Source organism: Pygocentrus nattereri, chromosome 1 (genome assembly GCF_015220715.1).
Source record: "Pygocentrus nattereri isolate fPygNat1 chromosome 1, fPygNat1.pri, whole genome shotgun sequence".
Classification (NCBI taxonomy): domain Eukaryota; kingdom Metazoa; phylum Chordata; class Actinopteri; order Characiformes; family Serrasalmidae; genus Pygocentrus; species Pygocentrus nattereri.
This window is the reverse complement of record NC_051211.1, coordinates 48730338-48751382: the sequence shown is the minus strand read 5'-3', so window position 1 is coordinate 48751382 and position 21045 is coordinate 48730338. Positions and strand designations below refer to the sequence as shown.

At 40.8% G+C, this 21045-nt stretch overlaps 1 protein-coding gene across 2 annotated transcripts; it reads left to right on the top strand.

Moving 5' to 3' along the window:
- Positions 1-709: 709 nt before the first annotated feature.
- On the top strand, positions 710-18092 carry fbxo18 (F-box DNA helicase 1). Of its 2 annotated transcripts, none has more exons than XM_017698966.2 (21): positions 710-908; positions 2170-2331; positions 2918-3483; positions 3629-3759; positions 4827-4962; positions 6454-6644; positions 6893-6967; positions 7150-7241; positions 7612-7780; positions 7944-8163; positions 11548-11635; positions 11762-11848; positions 11968-12104; positions 12618-12714; positions 13583-13746; positions 14958-15033; positions 15645-15848; positions 16055-16177; positions 16612-16724; positions 17514-17648; positions 17768-18092. In XM_017698966.2, the coding sequence occupies exons 1-21, from the start codon at positions 890-892 to the stop codon at positions 17933-17935; spliced, it is 3153 nt and encodes a 1050-aa protein (XP_017554455.1). In that variant the 5' UTR covers positions 710-889; the 3' UTR covers positions 17936-18092. The 2 variants fall into 2 exon arrangements, with proteins under 2 accessions (XP_017554455.1, XP_037399479.1); XM_037543582.1 differs by having other exon boundaries at positions 710-938.
- Positions 18093-21045: the final 2953 nt, after the last annotated feature.

Below are 21045 nucleotides of genomic sequence, written 5' to 3'. Positions count from 1 at the left end.
TCCAACCTTGAACCTGGAGATTTGTGTTCCTGGCGTTCCAGGCACAACCTGACCCACCTATGGAAACCCAAAGAGACCATGACGTAGGTAGACTTCTCTAGACTGTTAGCTTGAGATCATGTGTCTTGTGAGCTCAAGATAACAAAAGTTGCTTTCTCAAGATAACTTATTAATCTTGACACCCAAGTAAATCAGTTCACGATCTCAAGATAGCAGTCCAGAAAATTCGAACTACCTCATGGCCTCTGTGGACTTCCTTACACACCTGCTCCAGCTAACTAACTCCTTTAAAAGTTCTCTATTGGCTGGATCAGAGGCATCAGGGATAGGTAACATGTTAGTGATGGCAACAGGTTAACTAACTAAAGGAAAGCAAATCTCCTGGAGGACGGTGAGTGACCACAGGGCCAGAGTTACTGTAACATAACAAGAGTAGCCAGGTCTCTGCACAACCCACAGAGCTTTCCTTGGCTTCTCTATGGCTGAAAAGACGTTACCGCCATCTAGCGCCTTCTCTCCTGCGAAGGAGAACAAATAAGGACAGCGCAGGATATAAAGAGAGCAAACAATAGAAAATAAGACGTTGCTTCGATGTCTAATACGTCTTACTGTGTTACGCCGTGCCGCGTCACTGAAACTGAATTCCGTATTTGTTTTTTAAAATAATGTAAACACGACTTTTATTATGAAAGGAGCGGAGCCACTGGTCCGGAAGTTTTCAAAGCGATACTATCGCCGTGGTAGAAGATCACTGGACAGGGTTTACATGGTCATTTAACTTCGCGGTTGTTTGGCTTTTGGTTCAAAGGAGAAGTGGGACAACATGGTGGTGTTTTCAGGGCATTAAATCTCGAGACTTCCTTCGACAAGTGGACTCGTTTATTCCACAATGGAGTCCGCTGTGAAAGGTGCCAGCAGTTTCTCTGGTAGCCGCGGCAGTAAGTTAGCAGTAGCAAGAGCCTGCAGTTGGTTTTCAGTACAGCAGATAAAAAAGCACAAGTGGTAATAACTACTAGTCAGTGTTCACTACAGCAGACCATTGGTATAGTTTACTAGCCCTGTTTCTGAACGTTTGAAACACACTTGTTTTGTTTGTGTGTCCAGAGTCTCCACTGTAGGGATGGGCGATACCACCGATTAGCGCTTCGATCCGATACCGAGCAATGCAAATGTACCGTTACTGACGTTTATAAATAGTCAAATATCTCTTTGAAATATGTCTGTCTTATCTTGTTTATTAAGAAATAGTAAATGCAGACATCAAGAAAGTACATTTGAAAGTCTTTGCATTATTAGACGGTCTGATCTGATCTGAGCCTGGCTGTTCCTATGCATCACCTATTTAGTCCAGTTAAACTAATCAGTCGTCCAAAATTCAGCAGCCAGGGTTCTTCTTACCTCCACCAAGCTCACTATCACTTCTATTCTTCAACAGTGGCATTGGCTTCCCATTAGTTCTAGGGTTTAGTGCAAAATCTTTCTTCTTACCTTCAAGGCTTTACATGGTCTGGCTCCGACATTCCTTTCTGATCTCATTTCTTTATGCTGTCCCTCTCGTGCTCTCCGATCTTCTAATGCTGGACTCCTCACAGTTCCCTCAACTAGACTTCCTACTATAGGTGGCAGATCTTTCAGTGCTGCAGCCCCCAAACTCTGGAATTCTCTACCTTACACTCTTCGTAATTGCTCTTCTCTGTCGTCCTTCATATCCCTGCTAAAAATAGTCTAAAAGTAGTCTTAATTATTATTATTATTTTATTTATGATGTAAAGCGTCCTTGGGTTTGTGAAAGGCGCTATATAAATTTAACTTGTTATTATTATTGTTATAAAATTGTGCTCTTCAAGACGTTATGGCTGTTATTGTTAAAATAGTGCAATATTAGATTTGTCTGGATAATATGTGCATCAGGAGTGGATAAAGAGGCCAGGAACCCCCTAGAACTAGGACCCCCCCCCCTCCGTCAGTTCACCAGCATCAAATACACATTTAATTTCACTACATAATATGTAAATGTTACTGGTTAAAATTAAACACTTGATCGGTATTTATGTTTTTAAATAAGAATAGGTTCTAAAGTAAAGCTTCAGGGTCGGATGTATTGATGTTTCAGTATTCGCTCATCTCTACTCTGCAGTATTTATTAATACAGTTTCTCTGGATTTTTAGGGAAGGCCAAGCGCAGACACCTCAGTGCATCAGAGTGTTACGGTTTGAGCCGAAGCAAAGCTGGCAGCCAGTCCATCGCTGAGCCTTTCTCTGTCAACTTGCACATTAGTGACACGTATCGTGGGCTTCAACCAAGGACCCCCACTAAAAGAAGAAGAAGAGGTATGAATTTAACAGTCGCCGTGTTTTCCCTGCTGTGGCTCTCAGTCCTTGTCCTTGTGTACCACTGTCTAGCACACAGGAGAGGTTTGGTAATAAGCTGGTTATTTGAGTCAGGTGTTTCGGGAGCAGGAAAGAAACACAGGTGTGAACAGTCCTGCGGTTTAATCACACATCACAAATCTGATGTAGACTTTTTCTTAGGACCTTTCTCAAGAGCTAATTTAAGAACAAAAAAAAGATATGTGTGAATTGAAGCCCAGTGCACTGGTGATATCCATGACAAATATTGTATTGTATTTGTTATATATATATATATATATATATATATATATATATATATATATATATATATATATATATATATATATATATATATATACACAATATGTGTGTGTTGAAGCTCTGGTGTAATTTTCAGTTAAGTATATGTTGTCTGCTTTTACCCCCCCAGAAACTAAAAATAATATCACCTTATACTTAAAGGCCATTTCAACTGGATATTAAATAAATTCTCTGATGTTTGTGGTGGCCTTGTATTATACCACTGCATTTACAACGATTTAAGGCCTCTAATTTTGTTTTCAAGCGACAGAAGATGGCAGACACCAGAGAGGCATTACCGAGTACTTCGCTTCCACTGGAGTCCTCAGCAGCAGCCCCCAAAAAGGAAAAAATGAGCCTACGCTCAAGACAGAAGATGAACAGAATGGACATGTCGTACCAAAAGAGGAGGATGAGGAACAAGAAGTGACAAAAGACTACATGGAAGGCATTACTGAAGACATGTTTGAGGATGATGAGGAATTTGAGATGAGTGGATGTTCAGTAAAGAAAGAGGAGGACGAGGAAGGGAGGATAGCGGGATGTAGCAGCTGGGGAACTCCTTCAGTATCTACCTTTAATACAGAACATTCTTATGTTACTGTGAAGAAGGAGGAAGAAGAGGATGAAGATTACCATGTGGACAGCCTCCCTGACATTCACTACGGGCTGTTGGGAGTGAACGGGGGTCTGGATGTGCCCCAGGGTCAGTTTCAGGACCTGCCAGAAGAGATACTCAGTGTTATTTTTGCTCACCTCCCAGCAGATGACCTCTACCGCCATGTCAGTCTGGTTTGCCATCGCTGGAGAGAGATCATCACAGATCCTCAGGTGTGTTCCTTTTACCTCATTACTCTAGATCTAAAATTGTTTGAAGTTTAGATCAGACCATTTCTTTTTAGCTAAAAAATACTGTGATTCCTAGTCTTGGCTGGTTTTGTCTGCATCTCACAATAGGTCTGTTTTTCTGGTGTAGTTTATGCCATGGAAGAAGTTGTACTACAGATATGAGAAGTGGGAAGAGGAAGCAGTGAAGGAAGTCAAGGCCCTCCTTAATGAAAACGGCATCATTAAAACTGATGATCTGTGTGTGCTGAACATGGTGAGGTAAGGCTCTTAACGCCTCTCAGAGAATCTTTGAAACCCAGCAACTGTAACCTATTAAAGCCGACTCTTTCATGCTCGCGGTTCATGACGTAGTTTAGGCTTATTTTTCCTGGGGACACATGATTTGAAGTTTTCAAAGTGAGAAAAAAATGTGGTTTCAAGTGTTTGGAGTGTGTAGAAGCTTTTAAGCGCTTAAGAGCTTTCAGGAGAACACCTTGAGTGTCAAAAGAAAAAAGTGGTGCTTGAAAACAGCTGAACTGTACCGAAGAGGCATTTTGAGCATACTACAGGGCTGGATTCATTTGTTAGCAGGCTAACTATCCATCCATCCATTCTGAAATGAAATTCTGAAAAGAAAAATAATGAAAAATTAATTGTAATTACTGTCATTTTCACTGAAACTGCTCAACAAATGTTTCATTGGTTGGAACACCTTCCAGCTGCCAAATTTGGTGAGCTCACCTAACTGACTGCCTCTGAAACTAGTGTTTTACTAGTGTAGCTGGAGTGCTGAGGCTAACTTTGCTTGATCACAGAAACACTTCTTCTTCTTCTTCTTCTTTCGGCTGCTCCCTTTAGGGGTCGCTACAGCGGATCATCTGCCTCCATCTTGCCCTATCCACTGCCTCCTCTACTTTTACACCAACCATCTCCATGTCCACCTTCACTTCCATAAACCTTCTCTGAGGTCTACCTCTTCTCCTTCTACCCTGCAGCTCCATCTCCAACATTCTTTGCCCAATATATCCACTATTCCTCCTCAACACATGTCCAGAGGATAAACCCTCTTTTGCTTTTGAGGCAGGGTAGATAAGTAGAACTTATCATGGAAAATATAGTCATGTATGTTTTGCTATTATGGCCAAGTATTAAAACCAAAATCAGACCAATTTTCAAAGACTTTTGGAATGCCCTGGTTAGTCAGGGTCATCATTACCTGTGGTCCCACACCCCTGGGTGAAGGCCCTACTTGACTTGGGTTGCTCAAGAAGTCAGGTTCAACACCCAGACAGTACTACATTAATGTAATGTGGCTGCATCCTCAGTCTCCTATGCTGTTGTTGCAGGTACATGTCCCAGTTCAAACACAGTAGACGGGTGAACATGAAGGACGTTTCTTTGAGCATAAAAGGCCATCGGCTCTATGCCCAGGCAGAGGCCTGTCTGAAGCATAGGCTGCCAGACATGGAAACCATCGATGGGGTATGTATTGGTGTCTCTAATAGGATCACTGACCCCAACACTACTGAAATATAGAATAATTGTAAATATTTTTGTTTCAAATTTGAACTAGGATTTTAGCACAGCTAATGTTATGGTTACTAAGGGGAACAGCACAATTTAGCATAACTAAATCATTATCATAATCATAACGAGCGTTGCACGTGTATGCATGTGAAGTCCAACTATTCAGGGCCACATTCTAGCTGTATGTAGTACTGAACAGGACACAAACCTCAATTTTAGGAAAGTTGGGACAAGTTGCGAAATGCTCATATAAACAGAAATGAGTGATTAGTGAGTTATCTTTAAATTTATGTGCAAAAAGCACAGTATTTAATGTTTTACCTTATGAACTTTGTTTATGTGTGTGTGTGTGTGTGTGTGTGTATTCATTTATTTATTTTTAAGTATACATTCATTCCATGTTTGATTCCTGATACATATTCCAAAGAAGTTGGGGCAGGAACATCATTGGGTTATATCAGCTTTCCATTTAACAACACTGTAATAGTTTAACGGCTGAAGACACCAACTGATCCAGTTTGGAAGTAATTGTTTTGTCAGTTTTCTGTAATACAAGTCTTCATCTGTGCTGCCAAGTGGGACTTCCATAGTTGTGTACTTCATTATATGCTCATGTTTTCAGTGGGAGACAGTTCTACACTGCAGGCAGGCTAGTCTAGCACCCACACTCTCTGATTATGCAGCCATGCTGTTGTAACACGTGCAAGATGCGGATTGCCATCGTCATGTTGAAGTAAAATATGGATGTCGCCTAGAAGATGTAGAAATAGCACAGTCTTAACTTTTACTTGTGGATACAGTGATGTTGGTGATGCTGTGCACCGCAGAGGGTGAAATGGCTAAAATCCTTGCAATCACTCATTGGGTAACATTACTCTTAAACTGTCATGTCGCCAGTTCACTCTGGCAGTACATGACTGAATCCCCAACTGCTCCCCAGGCACTGTAGATAGGGCTGCCCACCTCTCCGGGCAAGTGTGGTCAATGCCCCCTAGTGTGTGTGGAAATGTGGAGGTGAAATTTCCCTGTTGTGGGACTAATAAGGACTTAAACCTAATCTTAATCTTATTTGCTGAAGCATTTTTGGCAAAGTCATCCTTGTTGTTCAGCAAGGACTACCCATGCTTGATGCTCCATGATTGCTTCACCTGTTAAAGGTGTTGTTTTTTTTTTTACATTTCACATTTGTAGTCTTAAATTGCCTCTGTGCCAGCTTTTTTGTAACATGCTGCAGACATCAGTTTCAGAATGAGTGTGTATTTACAAAAAAATGATGCAGTTAATAAGGTAAAACATTAAATATCATGTCCTTTGTTGTTTTTGTTTAAATAGTGGTCAAAGTGGACTGTTTTCTGTTTCACATGCTGACCCAGCTTCTTGAAAATAAGGTTTGCATTTCAGACAAACTTAAGCAAATGATTCACAGAAAATGTTCATGTGCTGCAGGAACCAAACCCATGGTCTCTCATGGCCCTGATGCTGATCCTGGCAGATGGGGTGAAGGATATCCTGGACCTCGTGGCTCGCTTACGTACTTCTGGATGTCTCCTGACCCCAGGTGGGGTCTCTGAGTACCTCTGGGCAGTAGCCACCCTTCTACTTGCAATGAGGGATACTAACATAACCATCAGTAACAGGTGAGATCTTCCGTAGAGGGGTGAAAAATGTACACCTGAGTGACTGTGTGAAAGCAATGTGTTAAACAATGATGTTTAAAGCAAGAGTGGTTATATGCACTCAAGTTAGGTGATCGTCATGTAATGACCATTCTGTGAATGACTTTATTGTTTGTTGTGTAGCACTTTGTGAGAATCCATGAGGCTTTATTTATAGGACAAGAGAGACTCTTAACAATAGGTTCTCTTCTGTCTTGTCCTTCTCTAAGGTGGCATTACAATATTTTCTATGTGCTGCACCTGATTGAGAATGCATCACCGCCTCTGAGTCCTGGAGATGGCAGGTAGGGACAATTAATGTGATGATTGAGCCTCAAATCTAATGTACTCAAAGTTTGCATCTAGAGTTTTGTGTTGCAGGTACAGGGCTAAGGCGGTTAATAAGTAATGCAAGCTTATATACACCAATTAGCGCTGTGCATACTGTGAAAGTGTAATCTTTATTGCGTGCTCTCTCCACACTCAGAGAGAAGCAGTTTCAAGTCACTCACGAACAGCAGCAGGTCCTCAATCATGATATCCAGAGAGACCACACTGTCAAAATCATGGCTTTTGCTGGTAAGAACTCTGCAGTTCAAGCTATATTTGTATGGTTAATCACCACTTACTGGGCTCATTTTATGTCTGTGCTAGCTGTTTATGTATGATTACTGGTCTGCCTGACAATTACCATTTTAAAATCTTGCCACAAAGTCAACTACACTAGGTACTAAGATCCCTGTTTTTAATGTTTGCAGTGCTGATTCTCACGCGTTACCATACAAACAAGCACAGACGTTACTAACATGAAAAAGGATAAAATAATAAGTAGTTATAGCTCTTTAATAACAGCATTCATCCAGGGCCAGTTCTGCTTAACAAACTGAGGCATTGCCTATAAGTGACAGAAAGCTAGTCTTGCTTGTTGAAGTGTTGTTATTTGTCCCAGGCACTGGAAAGACAACCACACTGGTGAAGTACGCCCAGCAAAGGTCAGACCTGCGCTTTCTCTACGTTTCCTTCAACAAATCAGTGGCGACGCAGGCCAACAGCAGTTTCCCTTGCAATGTAGAATGCAGGACAATTCACTCGATGGCCTATAAAGCTATTGGACACAGGTCAGTCTGAATAGCTTCCTGTAGACGTCTATATAGTCTATATCGAATTCACTCATTTCCAAAATAAATTTGTAAAACTAAATCTTCCCAGCTCTGGTGAACCTAATGGTAACCAATGGTAGTTACCAAGTCCACATTGATGAGAGATTGTGATTACCCCCAGATACAGGAAGCTGGGCAAGCTGTGCAATAACGTGCAGCCGTTCACGGTGGCCTGGAAGCTGCCCGAGGGTCGCGGCGGCTTCGTCAATGCCAAGGTGGTGACGCAAACTATCAACAATTTCTGCGCCTCCACAGATACATACATCGACACCCAGCATGTCCCGAGCGTGTACAGGAATACCAATGGCCGCGACGAGCGACCCGATGAAGCCAAAAAAAGGGTAATGCAAAGACCTTCACCTGTAGACACAGGGTTTAAGGCAAGGGGGAGGCACTGACAAATATTTGCATAGACCAGTGGCGTCTAGTCTGGTCTGCAAAAGACTGGTGTGGCTGCAGGATTTCGTTCCAACAAAGCAGGAGGTCACCTGATGAAATGTTTGAAGACTAAGACCAACTGATTAAACAAGTAGAATCAGGTAAGCTTCAGCCTTTTTGGAAACCTGCAGCCACACTGTCCATTTGCAGATAAGATTGGACACGCCTGGTCCAGATATTAGCTAGCTTAACTTCAACATAACAGTATATTATAATAAAATTATTAGTATTGTTATTAAGGTTGGTGTAGTGCAGTGGTTAGGTTGGTGTAGTGCAGTGGTTAACACCTTTGCCTTCTACACTGTAGACTGGGGTTCAATCCCCGACCAGGTCAAGCACCCTACGCTATACCAATAAGAGTCGCTCTGGATAAGAGCGTCAGCAAAATGCTGTAAATGTAAAATGTAAAGTATGACGTTCAGTAAGTGTTCCTTATTTAAACAGTGCATTTATACAGGACTCTTGTTATGATAGAAGTGACGTTCCAGTCCCTGTGCTACAGAATAGTCTACAAATTCATGACTAGGAACACTGATCCAGTTCTGGCAAAAGGAGCAGTAGTGGATAAATCCCATGTTGGACTTCATGGATTTGTTTGATTCATGTAATAATTCTGACATGATGTATCTGCTGCTGTCTTGAATGAATAATAAAGACAGATATAACATGCTCTCCAGCTAAGTCTTAATTATAACGGACTGTTGTTAGAATAGTAACATTAACATATCTAGTAACAACTGCTAGTATATATGCTAATAGCACTAACATTGTAATGTTACAACTGGCTGAAATTAACGTAATAAACTGTTCACAAAATGCTGATTCACACAATATCTACAGTTAGTCTGAACCTTGAGCATAAAATAAGAGCAAAAACAACTAATGACTAGCATTAGAGCTGGCTCATATAAATTTGGTGAACCCTTTTTTGCTTTTTTGCCACTGCTGGTCCACCCTCAGACCACTCAGATTCCTGTCCTGCTTACAAGCTCTAACTAGTTTTTAATCTCCTCAAACAGATTTTAAATGCATAGAGCCTTTTATTTTATAAAATAGTCAAATATTAGACACATATTACAGGAAACTGAGAGAGAAAAAATATTAACTAAGCCTAAAAAAATCATTTTATAGAAAACATTGTTGCTGACACTGTGCCAGATTAAAATGAGGTACTTAACCAGATTGCAAAATAGAGCTAAAGGAATGAAGGAAGGAAAAATACGTAAATTGGACCATGGATGGAAAATGAGTGATGATAAGTGGAATTTTGTCTGACACTACTTAACCACCAGTGGGCCACACGGAAAATGCTGAGCAGAGCACTAGTGGACCACCAGCTTTGCCATCAGCTGGCCAACAGTTGGCCAACTATCCTCTTGCTCTCAGGGTATAAACTTGGTTAACTCTTTACAAAGTGCTGATTCACACAATGTCTACAGTTACTCTGAATCTTGAGAAGTAAACTCTTGAGAGTGTAAAAATATGAGCAAACGTAACTTATATTTGTAAATCAATATAACTTTTACAAAGTGCTTGTTCTAGAAACTAGTGAACGACACATCAGATATTTTTCCAGTTTACATTCTGGTACACATGTTGGTCATGTACTAGTGCTTGGTGTGTGTCTTTACCTTGAACAGTTAATAGCTAAATGGCTAGATAAGGCTGCGTATAGAGCAAGATAAAAGAAAAATTCCAACGGATTGGCCTGTTGTCATTGTTACTTTAAGATCCATGATCTTTCAATTAATGCCTTTCTGCTTTCTTACTATATTTGTTAGCCTTGTATTGATGACGTTGGGAGGGTTTTTAATGGTGTGTAGTACCTGATGTTTGTCTCTGGTAACATTACACTCTTAAAAATGATGGTTCTTTAGTATTGAAAACGGTTCTGTATAGAACTAGGAATACTCAAGAACCCTTTGCATGATTAAAGGGTTCTTTGCATCATTAAATAGTTCTTTTTTAGATTGATGGAGAATGTGCTGTAGATTTTGGAATATGGTTCTATATAGCACCAAACAGCGTTCTTCAGTTGTTGCACAAAGTTGATAGAGTTTTCTTTAGTAATGAACATTGTCGGTGTAGAACCATAAACACTCAAAGAACCGTTTGCATGAGTAAAGGGTTTTTTGCATTATGAGGTTCTTCAGATTAATGAAGAATGTGCTGTAGATGGTTCTATATAGAATGCTTTTGAAACACATTCTTTAAAGCACTAAAAGGGTTCTTCTGTTGTTACAAACTTGACATCATAACAATAGAAGAATTCTTTTTGGTGCTATATAGAACTCTTTTCAAAAAGGTTCTATTGAACCATCTATAGCATATTCTCCCTCAATCTGAAGAACCCTTTCATGATGCAGAGAACCTGTTAATCATACAAAGAGTTATTTGAGTGTTAATGGTTCTACATGGAGGTTCTTACTAAAGAACCATCTTTTTTTAAAAGTGTACAATGTCTGTCTTGTAACAGTAGAAGAACCCTTTTTGGTGTTATACTGAACCATATTCCAAAAAAGTTCTGTATAGTACCATCTACAGAACATTCTCCATCAATCTAAAGAAGAACTATTTAATGATGCAAAGAACCCGTTAATCATGCAGAGGGTTCTTTAAGTGTTCGTGGTTCGACATAGAAACATTTTCTTAACTAAAGAACCCTTATTGTCTTTTTAAATGTGTACAGCTCAGTCCCTCTCTCACTCAGTCCCTCACATAGACTCGTAGGCTGGCTGCAGTCCAGCAAAAAGAAACAATATCCCAGTCCTGACCACTACAGTACACATTTCTATGTTGACCAGTGCTGGTTAGAGTGTAGGGTAGTAGTTGTTTTAGGTACACAAGGTACGTACAGATCTCACAGCATGGCTTCATTATGCTCTTCAAGCAGTTCTTTAAATGTGACACGCTTTCAAAATCTGAAAATCACATGCTTCACACATTATTTACCCAGACAGAACAACCCAGTGACCTATCTACCCCCAGCTTCAGTGGAGTGGCCAACCGGGGTGCCCACTCACATGCCTCTGAATGGAGGCTGTGGAATTCAGCTATAGCTGTGGGAAACCATAAAATGTTTTCAGAATTTTACAACTCATCACATCCACTGGGACACTGCTGTACATGCAATGCTTTGTATTTTCTTCAGACAGTAGGATATGTGGAAATTTGACTAGGTGGGTGGTTGTGGCAAGTAAAATGCCACCGAGGGCATGAAGTGAGTCAGGACCACCACTACACACCTACAGCATTTATAATATATAGTGCTGTCTGCCTCTTTCCAGTTGTTTGCTGGTGATGCACAAGACATCTGGGACAAAATGGTACAGATGGAGCCCACCAGGGAAATGGCGTACCACATGACCCATGATGGTAAGTGAACTGAATTCATGCATTTTTAGTACACAAAGGTTCATACATGCTGGTGAAAATCGAGTACACCCCTCACTCCTCACTGTGCTTGTTACTGCTTTTTGTAACATGAGGTCATGTCTGCAGGTTACCTCAAACTGTGGCAGATGCAGAGGCCTGTGCTGAAAGGCTATGATGTCATCTTCATTGACGAGGCTCAGGACTGCACTCCAGGTGCATGATCCACTGTTCCACTCTGCTCTTTCTGTGCTGCTCTGTGGTTTCAGACAGTTAGGTGTGTTTACCATTGTCAATAATTGCTGTGCACCGTGTGTGTGTGTGTTTGTTTTCAGTCATCATGGACATAATGCTCTCTCAGCGCTGCGGAAAGATCCTGGTTGGCGATCCCCATCAGCAGATTTACACTTTCAGAGGAGCTGTCAATGCTTTGTATACTGTTCCACACACACACCTTTACTACCTAACACAGGTAAATACACCCACACATATATCGCTGCTCTATACAAAACCTTGTATCTCCATAATGTCAACTCTACAGGAGAAGGAAAAAACATACTTTACTTTTAATGTAAATCAATGGAACCAGACTTTTTTCCATGTAATTTTGGGCCACTCTTTTAGTCTATTCCGCATGAACTTTACCCGCAATATAAAGGACATCAGGCATTTTGAAATTATGCCAAAAACTGAAAAACAAAACTGGAGATTTTGTGGGGTTTTGTTCTGACAACAAAGACATTTAAAAGTGACACCGACTTGTGTTACTAGTGGGGGCTAAATATTAAACTAAATGGCTTTTACTAAACAATAAGGGTCTGAGTTTCCAATACAGGGAGTAAAATTAGCACTGGACTATATTTTCCTTTTATTGGAGAATATGATTCAGACTGTGGCACAGGCATAACTTGGCTTTATCCCTGTATATTGTGGTGTACTTGACTTCTTTTGAACATGTTTATTTATTTGTCTTTATCTTTCGTAGAGTTTCAGGTTTGGCTCTGAGATTGCTTACATCGGAGCCACAATACTGGATGTTTGCAAAAAAGTGAAGAAGAATTTGGTTGGTGGACACCAGGATGGTAGGTTTACTGTAAGATGAGCTGCATTCCAAACGCTAGGCTGCAGCTGAGGAAGGTGGGTCGTCGGTAGCATTGTTCTATGAAGGCTCCTTTTTTTATATGTAATATAACGCAAAACAGAACAGTCTGCTTTGTCACATCACTGGAGTGGAACAGTGATGGGGACAGTACTGTTGAACTGGCAAGTAGAGGTGAGCGCTATGAAGTTTTATTTATTTATTTAGAATTATTATCGTTAGTGTAGATTTTATCACTGTACTTTTCTGTGCATGTCATAAATGCAGGGCAGTATGTAAAACATGGAATAAAATCATTGTACTCATAATTTTTTAAAGGTAGCACTACTTGTGCCTTTTGTCTTTGTCAGAATATTGTAATACATTGTGTATCGTTATCATGATATATTTTTGCCATATCACCCATCCCTATTGGCAAGCAGAATTAATTTGTTTATAAAAAATGCTGTACTGCAAGCAAAAAACTGTTTAACTGTTAGCAAGTGCAGTTCAGCTCCTAAACACATATTAAGGAGTTAATGTGCTGTATTTTCTACTATGTTATACCTTTTACTGGCCCTTATTAACAATGTATAGTAAAAATTACACGACAGTTTAATCTGGGGTGTTTCCATTTGTTAGCGCTTTTCATTAACTTGCTTCAGTTTTCTCAGATGTCTGTGTAAAGGATTTTGGGAGCGACTGAAAATTTTGATGACCGCCTTTGATGATGCAGCAGACTAGAAATGCAGCCCACCTAGACTGCAGCCTAGATTTGGAACGCAACTATCGTTTTGACATGTATGTGTGGGTTCTTTAGGAATGACAGTGAGTCTGTGATACCTTCTGGTTCTGTGTGTGTATTTCTTTAGGCAGTGTGAGAGGAGAGGACAGGGAGACGCTGGAGTCTATAAAGCAGGCCACGACGCAGGATAGAGGGAAGGTGGCCATTTTGTGTCGCTGTAACGTGACCGTGTTCAGTGAAGCAGTGCGTCTAACTGACGCCAACTCCAGCTGCAAGATCCACATCGTTGGGGTGAGTCATCAAACACACATGAATGTAAAACTGTCTGTTCTGCTGAGAAAACAGACAGATCTACATTTGAAGAGTTACGTAGATTTTAAGGGCAGTTCTGGGCTAAAACTAGCATCTGATCTACACTATATTGCCAAAAGTATTCACACGTCTGCCTTCACATGCATATGAGTTTGAGTCACATCTCATTCTTAATCCATAGGGTTTAATATGATGTTGGCCCACCCTTTGCAGTTATAACTGCTCCACCTCTTCTGGGAAGGCTTTCCACAAGGTTTAGGAGTGTGTTTATGGGAATTTTTGACCGTTCTTCCAGAAGCGCATTTGTGAGGAAATTTGGAGGTCTGTAGTGATTGATTCTGCAGAAGGTTGGCGACCTCTGCGCACTATGTGCCTCAGCATCCACTGTCATTTTATGTGGCCGACCACTTCATGGCTGAGTTGCTATCGTTCCCTGTGGAATATTTAGTAGTGAGGAAATTTCACAACTGGACTTGCACAGGTTGCACAGGTGGCATCCTATCACAGTACCACGCTGGAATTCCCTGAGCTCCTGAGAGCGACCCATTCTTTCACTGATGTTTGTGGAAGCAGTCTGCAGGGCTAGGTGCTTTGTTTTATACACCTGTGGCCATGGAAGTGATGGGAAGACCTGAAATCAATGATTTGGATGGGAGAGTGAATACTTTTGGCAATATAGTGTATTTTATCATGTTGTACAGTGTTTAGTATTACAGCATTTCATCCCTCAGCCTCATCATTTTATATCTGTTTTGTGTTTTCGTCGTCTTCTCTCACTACAATACCCAGCATGCATTATGCAGATACATCATACAACTATTGGGAACCCTCGCTACGACGATGAGTAAATCTGGTAATGTAGAGGCTAAAAAATACAGAAGTGATATTTGGTTTCGTAGCAGAAACGTTTGATATCTGGCTTCCTTCTGCAATCGCCAGCTAGTGGGTGAAGACGATTCAAACAGACTGTGCTCATGTATCTGACCTAAAGCAATTATAGTTTTTCAAAAGTTTCTTCTACCTTAAAGATACATCATCTGAAGGGGGGTTTCCTAGTCTTTAAACCTAAAAACATCGCTTTGGGACTGCTATGGCTCCTCTATAGGAGGCAAGTAGTCATGTTTACAAAAAATGCAGCAATGGTTGCATTTCTGTCACATTTTCATTATAATCTAGTCCTTATGTTTCAGGGTGTTGAAAATTTTGGCCTGAGAAAAATCCTGGATATCTGGATTCTAATGCAACCGGAAGTCAAGCGTATGAGGGGTCAGTGATACTTTAAATCTACTCTTAGAAGCTCCAATAAAGCTCATCTGAGCATTCGGCTAAACAACACAGTATTTAGCAGTGTGTGACTTTATTTGTGGAGTAAAACAACATATACTCTTGCGAGATTTCTGAGGGTACTGCCCCAGTGACAGTTTCGTACCTTTTTTTTCTGAGAGTGTGTGCCTACTGAACACATGAACACAGTACTTTCTATTTGCCCAAGTTATAACAAAAATAACCTTTATTTGATGTTTAATGGGCCAAAATCACATTTTAAAGATTAGTCACCCATTTAAATAACTTGAATTAAGTGATTTTCCAGATCAGAAGTAGGAGGAAACTGGCTGTTTAGCACAATGAGTTATGCCTAATTATGTTATGACATTTTGGTATAGGAGTAGCAGAAGCTTGCAGAGATGGTGCGAGTGCTACCTGATTAAGAACACATCAGCCAAAGTTAAAATAGGAAATCCAGCTGTTTGCCTACTGCTTATTTAAAGCAAAACTCTGCTGGTTCTGGTCTTGACCGATCCTGATCATGCACCCCAAGTGTTGCCATCTGTTACTGTGCCAACATTAGAAAATCTAGGTTTGTTCTTTACCCACAGATAACCTAAGGATAAGGGACTCTTTCATCCGTTCATTCTGTAAGGAGAAGCTTGGGGGTTATGCAGGCCTGAAGAGGTACGCCACACACACAGAAGACCGTGAGCTGGAAGCCAAGCTCTCTGTGGTGGAGAAATACAACGCACGCATACCTGAGCTGGTGGAACGCATCTACAACTGCGCCCAAAGGAGCCCAGACACTGCAGGTCTGAGAGAGAGAGAAGTAGATAATGAATGTTAAATGAATGGTAATTATTAGGTGTGGCAAAATACATCAATCAATAGGTCAGATTGTGATTCAGTTGCATTATTATTGAATGAAATTGTAGAAAAAAGTGCCATTCAGGTCCTCACAAGCTCAGTAGTTGTCTCTCTTCTGACCAACATCTCACTTTCTGACTTGGCGTTATAGATTACATCCTGGGAACAGTGCATAAATCCAAGGGCTTGGAGTTTGACACGGTGGTTGTGACGGATGACTTTGTGAAAGTGCCCTGTTCCCGACACAACCTACAAAGAATGAACATAAGCCCAGGTTGGTATTGTTGCAAATCCGTGCTTTAGCTATGGGATGTGCCTTAAACCACTACAGCTGGAATGAGTGTTGCATCGTAAAAAAGCATTTATTATAGTCGCTAAATTGTAGATTTGAAGTGATTTAGTGAGTGAAACAACCAAAACTGAGCTGTTGTGAAGAGTTTATGTTCTCATTCTCTGTCACTGCTGTCCATATGTACTTGACTATAAATCTAGATTCCCCTTTAACTGTCAAAAGCAGGTTTAGGCACGGGCAGACTGTAGCATCTTTGTATTTTAGCAGTCATTCCGTGACGAGAACAGTGGAAATAGAAAATTGTTTCCTTTGACTTGCGCCAGTTAGTCCATGTGCAGCCTGGAGAATCTGCACAGTGTGGGTAGTGCATAGATGATCTCCCCAGTATGCCGTATAGTGACTCTGTCTCTTTCTAGGAATAAGGAACGTTGATGCTGATGAGTGGAACCTGCTGTATGTGGCTGTGACACGAGCCAGGAGAGCACTGTACATCACCAAGAGTATCTGCAACATCCTCACTCTTGCAGGAGTGAGTACTTTTTTCATTTCACTTGCTGAGTATTACTTTGGAGTATTAGATTGAATGAAAGGGAATCCACTTGCTTAAGGATGGGTGAAGCCAAAGTGAACAAACAGGTGTTTCCAAAACTGGAATTCAAAAAAATCTTAAAAGCTACAGAGAAAATGAGACTAACAGCGGTGCAAGACCTGGTAGACCACCAAAACGGTCCTCGTCAGATAAACAGCACTTAAAGCTTTCATCTTTGAGAGAGAGGAGAGAATTTAAGGTCCACGTTTCTGTTAGATCTAAAAAAAAAAAACATTCACACCGTGAGAATACAACTGAGTGCTGTGGGTCTGAAAGGATGTGTGGCTGTTAAGAAGCTTTTTCTAAAAAAGAAACAATTTATGAAAAAGGGGGAAAAGATGCTGCTGGTGTTCTCAGAACAATGGACTGACCACCCACCCCAGAGCCCAGATCTCAACATCATTGAATGTGTTGGGATTGCTTGGATTGTGAAAAGCAGAAAAAGCAACCAATTTCTAAGACTGAACTTTAGGGGGGGGGGGGGGTTGCTGCAGCTTTCTGGGAAAACTGAAATGGAAGCTGTAATAAAGGCAAAGAGTGGATGTGGTAAATACTGCATACATTGATATCATATTTAGTTGTTGAGGCTGTTCAGTCATTTTCTCTTAAATGCTTTTTCCCTTATGCTGATAAAATAAATAAATAAATAATTGAACAGTGCATCTCAGACTGATCTAATCAAGGCCATCTGGAACCTTTGAGCAAAATGCATTGTTTCTTTGGCTGTAGGAGTACTTCCTGAGGTCTGAGCTGAGCAGTACTCTTTTGAATAAGGACGTGTCTCTCAAATGCAATACCAGAGAATGCCCCAACCACATCACCAAGGACTCACCCCTCAGCATGTGCAAAGTCCCCGTCAGACATGTAAGTTTCTGCTACTTGAAACAGCCCAGGAGTTGTCGTCGTGTGTTTGTACTGCTCTCCCATAGACTCTCCTGTAGGTGACTTCGTCAATGCAAATGCTGTTTCTGTTTCTGTTCTAGATGGACAGTGTGGAAGAGGGTGGTGTTCTCTGTGCTACTTGTGTAGAACAGCGTGTAGGTCCTGTAGCTTTTCTGATCTCCCCACCTGAGAAGGTCAGAGCTATGCCTTACACAGAGGAACGTCTCGAACTGCCAATCAATATTTCCATGCTGCTGGCTCTGCTCTAACAGCAAGTGTGCATTTGTACCAAGACTTTATATTGGATTTTTGTTTGTTTGTTGTTTTATGTTAAAACATCCATCCATTTTCTAAGCCGCTTCTCCGCCAGGGTCGCGGGGGGATGCTGGAGCCTATCCCAGCAGTCTTCGGGCGGAAGGCAGGATACACCCTGGACAGGTCGCCAGTCCATCGCAGGGCAGACAGACAGACACTCACACACTCACTCACACCTAGGGGCAATTTAGCATGTCCAATTGGCCTGACTGCATGTCTTTGGACTGTGGGAGGAAACCGGAGAACCCGGAGGAAACCCACGCAGACACGGGGAGAACATGCAAACTCCACACAGAGAGGACCCCGGTCACCCGGCCGGGGAATCGAACCCAGGCCCTCCTCGCTGTGAGGCGACAGCACCACCACGCCACCGTGCCGCCCTTATGTTAAAACAGTGTGTTGCATATATTTAATTATACTAAGGTAAGGTTGAGCTGATGCTTAACTTGCTTATTTTTAGGTCTGCATTCACAGATTAGAGCTTCTGGGCCTGAAAGTGCTGATTAGTTCTGAGGGAGCTGAGATTATCCAAAGTATCAGCAGTTTGTTTCCAGGAATGATCCATCACATCAAATCATAAACACTGTACAAACCTGCCCTCATAGTGAGCAGTGATGACACTGTTTTAGTTGTATTGGTTTTATGACAACAGGTTTTCTCAATGTTTGTTTCTGTAGTCCAGTCTTGCAGCATCAGAAGACACTGCATTACCTCAGAGCCTTCAGTGTTACTTTGTGGTAATATTGAAATATCAAAATACCTGGGCTGCCCTTATAAAGTGTCAATGAATGGTTTGAATTAGTGTATTGATGGTTATTATCCATGCCATAAATGTCTTAAAAACCACTAGTAAGCAATTGCAACACATGAAACTGGCAGCATCGTTTTTCTGTGCTATCAAACTGCTTAACTATAAAAAGTTAAGAAACTACACTTGTAGACTTGCCTGACAACTTTGATATATACTGAGGTTTAGGATTATCAGCACTGACTGTAGCTGTTGCCACTATTGATAATTTTAATTACATTATTATTATTATTATTGTTATTATTGTTGTTGTTGTCATTTTGTGTGTATTTGCAATGTCTTTGCTCATGAGGTTTGGTTGTGTAGCAGCAGAGCTGATGTTGCCTGGGGCCAGACATAGCCAGAAGCGTCCCTTCCCTCCTACCTTACAGTCTGGCTTTTGCTAATGTTCAGTTTTCCCAGACAAGTTTCTGGAACTGTATCATGCTCATGCCAAATGTTGTTGCAGTAGGTTGTACCTTCATACCTGTTATTGCCAGCTGATTTTGTGGCACATTATGCTATGAAATCGCCCTGATTGCAGCACCAACATCATTATAATGTTGAAAACGGTTTATAAATCTGCTGCAATGTGGCTTCGGGCAAAAGCACAGGGCTATTCTGAAGAGAACACCATGCTCCAGTGGACCTTTCAGGTCTTGGTGCCAGCCAGTACAAATGCTGACCCTCCCTTTGCACAAAACACTTTATACAGTGTACATATGTGTATTTTTACTTTGAAAATATGTAAATACATGTTTATAAAAGGTGCTAAACCTACAATATGAGTAAGACATTTTTGTCTATTGTCTTTTTGTTCTGAGTAGTTTCTGTACTTTACATTGTAAAGGGCCCATATTGTGGAAAACTGAAAAAAGTTTTATGGAGTGTAAAAACACTGAGTAAGTTGAAAGCGTCCTGTTCAGTCCCCAGCCCACACATTTACATATAACTGCCTGTTCAGCCTCCAGCAGATTTGGGCTGAAGTTATAAGGAGTGTTACAGCCTGGACTGTTTTTTTTAATGATGGCACCCAATCAGAACAGAGCTCATTTAAATATGTCACTCTTAAAGGCACAGTAGCATAAAAACAGCCTATTTAATTCTAAGGGATAAAGAGAGGTGGAAATGTGTCATGTAAAACGGATGCTTTAGTCCAGGTCTGGGAGGAGATCCCTCAGGAGACCATCCGCCACCTCATCAGGAGCATTCCCAGGTGTTGTAGGGAGGTCATTCAGGCACGTGGAGGCCACACACAGTACTGTGCCTCATTTTGACTTGTTTTAAGGACATTACATCAAAGTTGGATCAGCCTGTCGTGTGTTTTTCCACTTTAATTTTGTGTGTGACTCCAAATCCAGGCCTACATTGGTTAATAAATTTGATTTCCATTGATGATTTTTGTGTGATTTTGTTGTCAGCACATTCAACTTTGTACAGAACAAAGTATTCAATGAGAATATTTCATTCATTCAGATCTAGGATGTGTTATTTGAGTGTTCCCTTTATTTCTTTGAGCACTATATATATATATATATATATATATATATATATATGTGTGTGTGTGTGTGTGGTATAACCACATAAATTGGACTTGTGGGGGGGGGGGGGCTTCTAATGTTTCTTGTGTTTGGTATTTAGCTTTTGGACATGAATAACTTTACATTTCAAAAGTGTTAGTCTGAAACCCTGATCTGGTGATCTGGGGGGCAAAACTAAATATTTGCATTTTAAGGTAGTTTTTCATTTGCAGAGCTGGTTATGTTATGCGGGAGAGGATTCAGTGGAACATACATTTAGCCAAAATGAACGTGTGGCAGTGAAAGTTTTGTAAAAAAGTTTAAAATAGAGAAAGTCTGGTTACATTTGCCTTCGGCTGAGCAGGACAGACAGAACTGCCACTGGAGAAAACTACAGCCACTGAGTCAGTCAAAATGAGAATGTTTTCCATAATTATGACTTAATAACTAATAATAATAACTTGTCTGAGCCGCTTATATCTCTGGGTATTGAGGGGGAAGAATTCTCGTAAATACAAGAACCTGATGCACAGTTATGAGATACTAAGTTATAACTTTGAGAACATAAGTCAGAAAGTAAGTGATAATCGAGATGCTAAGTCATAATTATAAGAAGTCCTGAGATGATAAATCATAATTCCGAGATGTCAAGTCTTAATTGATGTAGTAAGTCATTATGAGATGCTAAGTCGTAATAACGAGATAATTATGGTCATAATTATAAGAAGTCATAATTATTTGAAGGTAAGTCACCACT

What these genes read in the sequence shown, in the direction of transcription:
- fbxo18 (XM_037543582.1), top strand. Translation starts at nt 890, where the DNA reads ATGGAGTCCGCTGTGAAAGGTGCCAGCAGTTTCTCTGGTAGCCGCGGC. An exon ending in GGTTGGTGGACACCAGGATG is followed by an intron (nt 12,715 to 13,582) that starts GTAGGTTTACTG and finishes GTATTTCTTTAG; the next exon opens with GCAGTGTGAGAGGAGAGGAC. An exon ending in AAGAATGAACATAAGCCCAG is followed by an intron (nt 16,178 to 16,611) that starts GTTGGTATTGTT and finishes GTCTCTTTCTAG; the next exon opens with GAATAAGGAACGTTGATGCT.